At 40.9% G+C, this 9,074-nt stretch overlaps 1 protein-coding gene across 1 annotated transcript; it reads left to right on the forward strand.

Moving 5' to 3' along the window:
* The first annotated feature begins 236 nt into the window (after positions 1–236).
* On the forward strand, positions 237–8,771 carry LOC109996542 (eosinophil peroxidase). The gene is made up of 13 exons (XM_020650717.2): positions 237–316; positions 1,615–1,680; positions 2,003–2,090; positions 2,484–2,659; positions 2,736–2,868; positions 3,498–3,627; positions 4,441–4,647; positions 5,737–6,097; positions 6,242–6,402; positions 6,499–6,757; positions 7,617–7,787; positions 7,901–8,138; positions 8,230–8,771. Exons 2-13 carry the CDS (start codon positions 1,617–1,619, stop codon positions 8,432–8,434), a joined length of 2,193 nt encoding a protein of 730 aa, XP_020506373.2. The 5' UTR covers positions 237–316; positions 1,615–1,616; the 3' UTR covers positions 8,435–8,771.
* Positions 8,772–9,074: the final 303 nt, after the last annotated feature.

Raw genomic sequence — 9,074 nt, forward strand, 5'->3', positions numbered from 1 at the left:
GTTACCTCTGTGAATCATGGAACCATTGTGTTTCTTTCTGGTTGGTTGAAATACTAAAAGTTAAGCAGTAAAGTGCTTCTGCTTCCTGTTGAACAACATGTTCACTTCATTCAAAATCATTCAAACAAAAAGCTCCAGGTATCTCTGAGAGGGGGGGGCTGGGGGGGGGTGCTGGCGGCGGCTCGTCACTCAGAGAAAAAAACTCTCCCTCTCCTGTCACTGAAAATACTATATATACACAAGTCAGAGGGTTGTAAGAGCCATCGACTCCTGACAGCAGCTTGAGGACCGAACTGGGACCATCAAATCCTCGCAGGTACCGTGGTCTAACTTTTCTATTCTTTCATAAATGGTTTCTTCACACGTGCATTTAGCACGATGGGTTTTGCATTCTTGCAAATCTGCATGCTGTCATATTGTTGATGTTGTTTTTTTATATAGCATAAACTTAATTAAAAACACATCCCAATGTAAGGCCCGGTCCTTCTTCACTAGCCTGGTGTAGCTGCACGTTTTGACAGCTGGAGGCATCGATTGGCGTTTCAGGTTTGCGCTGAAACGAGTCCGTTATGGTAAATGGTGAACGAACTTGAGCTCCTATAAAGTATATCGCTTTTCTAGTCTTCTGACTGCTCAAAGCGCTTTTACACCACATGTCACACCTTCACATTCACACACTGACGTCAGAGGCTGCTACAGTATATAAAGTGACCATCAGTAGTAGCTATTTCCATTCTTACAAACATATCAGTCCGTTGTTATCTGTACACTGCTGCTCTACCCCGATAAATCAAACTGTAATGTTGCCATTTTTTTCAATTTTATTGATTGAGGGCCATTTTTTTTTAAAGGTAATCTCTAAGCACAAATATTTTTAAGGGTTGCAAACAACTTGACTTTATGCCCTCCAAGCATTAAACAAGATCAAGCCTGTTTCTTGGTTCTGTTTCTATAAATGTCTCAGACAGGAACCCAATTTGATCGTTTGATGATTGAGCATTTATATATTTTTCTCTCTCTTAAAGAAAAAACCTTACTTAATAACTCTTTTTATATTTTTACTTCAATTAATTTCATTTGAATTATTTTTATTTGAACATTTTTTCTTTCCTCTGTCATGATGCTTTTGATTTCTTGTGTAAAGCACTTTGAATCGCTTTGTTGTTGACATGTGCTACATAATAAACTTGCCTTGCCTAATATATTATTCCAATAAGTATAAGGGAAACTCAATGACACAAATCCACTTTGTAAAATGTAATTAAAAAAAGACACGCACATCCCTACTTAGGTGCTGGATAAAAAAAAACACAAATAGGTAAAAAGAAGGAAACAAGATCCGCACACCATGGAGGAGAACATGGTCTTCCTCAGTCTGCTTGAAGCGTCACTTTGTCTTTAAATCCTTAAAGTGGGAGCTCCTTGGTGTGTGGCTCTCCTTTGCTTCTTTTTACAAATCCACTATGTGTGTCTGCGCCGTCCTGTTTTTAAATGGATTAAAGTCACCAGCTTACATAAATACATGATGTTTTTATTTCAAAGTAAAATCATGAATCAAATAATTTCACCTGATTTTCTGTGTTTTGATTTTTGTGGGGTTTTTTTTTCTTTCAGAGATGAAGGGGTTTCTGTGCCTGATTGGTGCGCTTTACTTGTGTTCACACAGCCACGTGGACGCTGGTGAGTATGACCCTGTTCACACTATATCCAACTAAATGAAGTCATCATGAACGTGTTACACAACGACGTCTTACAAAAGAGCATGTCGTCTTTCATAAGCACACTTCTTTGACAGGGTTGGCCCACTGGGGCACTAACGTATGCAGGGGGGGGGGGAACACACACACAAATTAAATATCAATTACTGACCCTTTCTAACTTCAAGAATCATATCTACTTTATAACACAAGACAAACTAAAGAATCTAATGTAGAAAGGGAACTGAGTTGTGTTTATTACAGCGGAGAGCAGACTGACTGAAAGGTTTTTTTTTTGTCTTTAGAAACACATTTGAGTAGAAGAGCTATTGAAAAAGCTGTGGAAGAGGCGAAGGCCACAGTGGACTCAGCGTATGAGTACTCCAGAAAACAGTAAGTCTTCAAAAGCGACACGACATGAATATACATTCAACTTAAAGGCTTTATATGTGATTTTTTTGATTTTTTTGATTTATTATGCTGGTATCTTCACACTGCATGTAAATTTACCTGAAATGAGCGTGATCTAGAAACACAGTTAAGCAGTGAGTACAGTATGTTATTCTTCTTTTCTCTAGTCCCTCAATTAAACAACTTTTATACACGAGGGGAGGAGTCAGCTGGCCGTCCCGGCGATGTAAACAAACTGAAGATAGGACTCTGAAAACTCTGAAAACATCACAGACAGACAAGTGTTAAAAATCACATATAAAGACTTTAAGTTTTATCTGGCACTGAAGCAGTGTCAGTACGTGCTCATTAATCTTCCCTCTTCACTCGACACAGGAGCATTGAGCGTGTGAGGACGAATGCAGCGAAGCCTTCAGACGTCCTGCGTTTGTTGAAACAGCCTGTGGGGCCAACCCGTCTTGCAGTGCGAGCGGCCGACTACATGGACAACACCATCAAATTAATTAAGACTTCTCTGGTGGCACGTCAGAAGCGCTCCATCAATGCCACAGGTGTGTGTCCCAAATGAGTTCTTCAAATGTCCCACGTTCACAGCTAAGTTGTCTCTTCCTGGCCTTTTGTTTCTAGATTTGATTTCTGCGGAGGATCTGCAGTTGATCTCTGACCTGACAGGCTGCTCTGCCCATCAGCGCCCCGCCTCTTGCAAGACTGTGTCCAATTTAGAGAGGTTTCGCACTGCGAGCAGCATCTGCAACAACCGGTGAGGATAACGCTCAGAAGGCACCTTTAAAGAGACACCTGCTCTGAAGTGAATGAAATGACTGAAGTGTGCCGATTGGTGTCTTTTTTATTAACAGCGTGGCTCTGTCTCCTTCAGTTGTACAAAAGTGAAGCCAAAATTTGTCAACAGAGCTCTTTCTTTAAATTAAATAACTAAAAAAATCAAACTACTCAAAACAATGAACACGTGGATATTTATCAGCACAATAACTATTACGACAGAATCTGGGTTTAACACATTTTATTAAACACCAATTTTAACTTCTGTAGTTTGAGCCATCTGTTAACATGGAGGAGGTCCGGGTAACGACCTGTGCTGCGTGCCAACTGCTGTTTAAAAATCAACTCTTTACATTGCAAGCAGATGCAGAGCTGCTGTGACTTTATAAATCACAACCTCAACATTAACTCCTGACTCAAGAATCTAACCCCGTTTTATGTGTCTCTTTTGTCACATGCAGTTAAAGAATTACGAGTGTGATCGGAAAAGTGGGAGTGTCCACATTCCTGTTGAGAAATGTTGTCAGCAATGTCAAACAGTAGTACAAAATGTTAAAGATGCAAGACAAGGAAAGGCAAATGAAAAAGATGTTTTTTTTACTGGCATAGAAAAAACAGCCGCAGGGGATCCTCCAACACGCCTTTCACCCGCTGGCTCCCTGCCGAGTATCAAGATGAAATATCTCTGCCGAAGGGCTGGGACCTTAAGCTGAAGATCAACAAACAACTTCTTCCTTTGGTACTTCATATACATATACATATAAACACGTGTTTTTACTGTATGATGATTACTCTAAAGGATGAGACCTGCGATACGGGGTATGTTGTTCATGATAACAAAATAATCAGGATAGAGTTCTGCAACAATTTATATGATGCAAGAAAGTCACGATTAACTAGAAAAGGTCATTTGTAGGATTGATGCTGTATAGTTCCTATAGTTCCACTTTGACTTTATAAAACTCTGGGGACACCAGACAGCCAAAGCTTATTTCTAAAACTTTATACAATCGTGTGGTCATGCTTTGTTGTGAGTAAACATTCATTTTTAGGCCACTTTAAGGCTATTTCATGTGTATTATTGTGGACAGAGGCAGAAAAGCGAGGATGGGATTTTTATTTTTCTCAGTGTAAGATAGGTACAGCCAGGTGAGCGCGTGTAAACAACTCTGGGAATTAATGCTGGACGCATGAGATACAGACAGAGAGCATGAGACTAAAACAAAACTGGATAAAGTCTTACAAGTCGCACAATGCTACAATATACTTTTTATTTATCAGAGATTTCAGGGGACCCCATTTTAATTCTATATGACCTCATATCTGATCTGGACCCAAAGATTGAGAAAGCCTGGATCAATGTAATTACTCACTTCAATTTGGTGTCAGTCTCACCTCTGCCTCATATCCCACTGTCCTGTTCCTCTTTTAGTAATGAACATTGAACTAAACAGTTATAAACATTAAAAACTCATTTATGATTATTTTTCCTGTTGTATCATTTATTTGATAATTTTCACTCAGACGCTTTGGTCCTTTTTTTTTTCTCCAGGTGAGACAAGTGTCCAACCACATTCTGAGCACTAAAAACTCTGACGTGGAGAGTGATCCCCTCTACACTCACCTGGTGACCATCTTCGGTCAGTGGACGGACCACGATCTGACTTTCACTCCCCACTCTCCTGTCATCCGCTCCTTCAGTAACGGCATCGACTGCGACAAGACCTGTGAGCGCACAGAGCCCTGCTTCCCCATCGCGGTGAGCAGCAATGCATTCAAATATGTGACAAGGCAGTTTGGGGAAAAGTCAGGAAAATCTAATCGAGAGACCCACGTACCATGAGACATACAGTACATGCATATCTTTTCATTTCTGGAAGAGGATAAGGGCCACTGACTTTCTGACATTCCCAAAAATCTGAGATTAAACTAAGATTTCTGAAATTAAAATCACAATTTTGACTTCAGAAATATGAAACTAGACCCAGAATTTAAAAGGATGCAGAGTTCTGAGAGTTTAAGTACAATTTGAGATTGAAGTCAAGATTAAATTCACACTTTTGTTAAAAAAATTGTCTTTAATGTCTTTAAATCTGAATTTTCAGAAACTCTTCTCATCACTCTGTGAGGAAATAAAAAGACAAATTTGAAATTAAAATCAAAATTAAGATTTTTCCAGAATTCAAAGTTGAAGTCAGAATTCTGAAAATTGACCAAGAAATAAAAGGATGCATACGTTTTATATTAAAGTCAGAAATTTGAGATAAACGTCAGAATTCCAAGATTAAATTCATTCTTTTAAAAAAAAAAAAATGTCTGAAATCAGCAAAACAAATTCCTGTGGCCCCAATCGTCTTTTCTTACTTTAGAAAGTCAAGAAACATAATTAAAAAAAAGGAAAGTCCACACAGGAGGTGGCTGGTGGGGATTGATGGGATAGACAAATACAATTTCACTCAAGAAACCAAAAAGTCAAAGCTGGGTTATTTAAAGTGACAGGTACAGAACATCACTTCAAGACCTTACCCTGTGATGTTTTTGGTGCCTTTAATTGACCAAACTGCAGTCTTTTACGGTTTGGTCATGTTGTGCACCAAAACTACCTGGTAGTTAGGTTTAGAAAAAGATCACGCCTTGGGCCAAAATAATACATCATCAGCATTGACTTTTTCACACAACAAACAAAATTGATCTTCTGGTTCCTTTGGTAGAGAAAGCCAGAGTCATGTGCCACCTAATGCAATCCCGTTACATACATTTCATGAATATAGAATCAGCTGGTTTCTTCATTTCACAGGAAATATGTAAAAGCTAAACAAATTCTAAAAACTTCTTTCCATGCATACAGATTCCCACCAATGACATCCGCTTTGTGGAACACTCAGAAAAATGCATCCCCTTCTTCCGCTCAACAGCAGCTTGTGGTTCTGGCCAGACCGGGCACATGTTTGGTGCGAGCACTGTCCGCCAGCAGATGAACACTCTGACATCTTTCATTGATTCAGGCCAGGTGTACGGTTCAGACGACACCAAAGCTCAATTCTTACGTGACCTCACCAATGATAAAGGCTTGTTGAGGGTCAACACAGCATACACCGACAACGGGCGAGAGCTACTTCCCTTCACCAACATGGGCGCCAACATGTGTGCTACCCGTGCTAGAATTACCAATGATATCAGTCTTAAGGAGGTGCCCTGCTTTCTTGCTGGTGAGTGGTTGAAAAAGCGGAGTGATTGGACAGTTCTCTCTGCTCTTCAGCTCGTATATCTTTTCAAAAAAGAGTCAGTTCATTTTTGATGTCATAGGTAAAGAAATGTAAATATAATAACCGACCCTATTCCTTGCCTTCCAGGTGACGAGCGCTCCAACGAGAACATCGGTCTGTCGTCTTTGCACACACTTTTCATGCGCGAGCACAACCGCCTGGCTCGTGCTTTGGCCAAACTCAATCCTCACTGGAACGGAGAGAGACTCTACCAGGAGGCACGCAAGATCATGGGCGCATACTTCCAGGTAAGAGAGACGCTCAGCAGCATGGGCTGCAGAAACGTTGCATTAATAATTGAATTCCCTGCATGGAACAGTTCCCTCATTTTTTTTATCTTATAGGTGATCACGTACCGAGACTACTTATTCCACATTGTCGGCCCGGACGTGATTGCCAAGCAGCTATCCACCTACCCTGGTTATGATGAAGATGTTGACCCCAGCATCTCCAATGTGTTCGCCACTGCTGCTTACAGATTTGCCCATCTGATGGTTCAGCCCTTCATGTTTCGTCTCAACGAGACATATGAGGAGCATCCTGAGTACCCCAGCCCACTGCTGCACAAAGCGTTCTTCACTCCATGGAGGATCCTCTTTGAAGGTTTGAATATTATCCTTCAATTTTCTGTTTTTCCAAACAATTCAAATCAGTACAGTGTGTAAACCGCAACAGGCTGAGATATACGCGACCACATGGAGCTTTATGGTCACTTTTTTGTTGGGACCACAGATGGAAATTAACAACTCGCTAAATCTGGTGCTACCATCTTTTAATTTTTCTTTGCATAAATGATCGATGTCATTGAACATTGTCCCTTGATAAATAATAATAAATTTAAAAAAAAGATTTACAAAAAAAAGCTCAGTCGTCATCAGATGGTAGTTGGTGGGTTTTGGGTTTGGATTACAGCTAATGCGTTCTGACTAAGTGGCAATGTCCAATGATGAAAAATTAAGCTTATGTGAAAGTTAAGATTTCCTTGTTAATTGTTTAGCACCAATACACCAAGTCAAATTCCTTGTATGTGTAAATGTACTTCGCAATAATACCTGATTCTGATTCTGATTCTGATTCTGAAGTGCTTAAAACCGTAGTTCCTTGAGTGTCCACTTGGGAAACCCCATTAGAGCCTGTGTTAAAATTCCTGTTTTGATGTTCAGCCTGATGATAAAACAAAAAAAAGTCTCAACATGCTTCTATTAGCAGTCCAATATACATCTCATTGGGAATCTTTGCTTTGGAAAATGTCTAAAAAAGCTGGTATGGCAGCTTGCTAATGATCATCTTTTCCCACATTAACCAGCTGGCATTCAGAAAACAATGTGTATTTTTACGATGATGGTCTTGTTTGTTTTTAGTAGAGGCAGCATTATTAAAATCCGTCTGTTTCATGAATAGTTAAAAACTCCTCACAGGAACTCAAACCGACTTTAAGTTCCCCGTTTCTTGTTTCTCTCAGGTGGCTTGGACCCGATCCTGAGGGGTCTGGTGGGTCGCAGGGCAAAGCTGAACACCCAGGAACACATGATGCATGACGAGCTGAGGGAGCGGCTGTTTGAGTTCTCCAAAGAGTTGGCTCTGGACCTGGCCTCTCTCAACATGCAGAGAGGCAGAGACCACGGACTCCCTGGTAGAACTCTTTCTGGTTTTTCCTCATAGCACTTTGATTTATGTCTCTGCATGAATTATAGATCACACTGTATCTTAGCCAGTGCAGCATTTTCACACTGCGTTTCCTTTAAGGGTACAACGAGTGGAGAAAGTTCTGCGGGCTGTCGCAACCCAAAAATGAAAGACAGCTGAAAAGAGTGTTGAATAATAAAGAACTGGCCAAGAGCCTGCTGAAGCTCTACAAGACACCAAGCAACATCGATGTGTGGGTGGGAGGAGTGGCAGAGCCGTTTGTCAAAGGAGGAAGAGTGGGACCCCTGTTCGCCTGCCTGGTCGCCACTCAGTTCCAGAGGATCCGTCAGGGAGACCGGTAAGCACTCGGGAGGAGGATCTGAAGAAACCTTATTGAATGTCATGTACAGTAAATGTCCTGAGTAACATTTCAATCTCATCTATTTCAGACTTTGGTGGGAAAATGAGGGAGTGTTCAATGAGGACCAAAGGGAGTCGCTGAAGCAGACGTCGCTTTCCCGCATCATCTGTGACAACACGGGTATCACTAAAGTGCCCGACAAGCCCTTCCAGTTCAAGTCGAAAGATTCCTACACTGAATGTGAGAAAATCCCTGCCTTTGACCTCAGTCCATGGAAGGAGGAAATTGAGTAGAAATCAGGGAGAGAGAGAGAGTACTGAATGACATGAGGGAAAAGAGCCACAGATAGGACCAGCCTCTACACATAGGGCACGCAAACCAACCACTAGGCCACCACCACCGCCTCCCCGAGATATGTGTTTGTTTTTTCCACTTTTTTTTCTCTTCACATTTAACTTTTGTTTTAAATTGTGGTTTTGATGATTGGCTGTTGGATGTAAACAATGCAATGATTTCTAAGTAATGTACATTTTAAGATTTGAATGTTTCAAAAGTAATTGAATTTTTGCCTTAAGAGTCGACAAGATTCACATTGAATGCTACAAAATAAAGTATTGACGCTCTGCTTTACTTTGAGTCAGCGTTTAATTTGATTCACCTTTTCAAGAGTTCTGGTGGGCGCGGCTGAGAAAGTGAACAGAAGCAGATACAATCACTACATGGGTCGCACTGACTTTGTGTAGACCAGGGGTTTCCAAACTTCCCGGCCCATGACCCCCAAGAATAATGGTGCTAGAAACTAGGGGACCCTCGATGTCCCTGGAGGTGGTTCAAACATTTAGAGTTGTGCAGTCTGGCACTCACACATATAGGCATTAGTCATTTATTGTAAGTAACGTTAAAAGCAGAACACAGGTAATCTCCATGTACAGA

The sequence above is a fragment of the Labrus bergylta genome, chromosome 2 (assembly GCF_963930695.1).
Source record: "Labrus bergylta chromosome 2, fLabBer1.1, whole genome shotgun sequence".
Taxonomy (NCBI): Eukaryota; Metazoa; Chordata; class Actinopteri; order Labriformes; family Labridae; genus Labrus; species Labrus bergylta.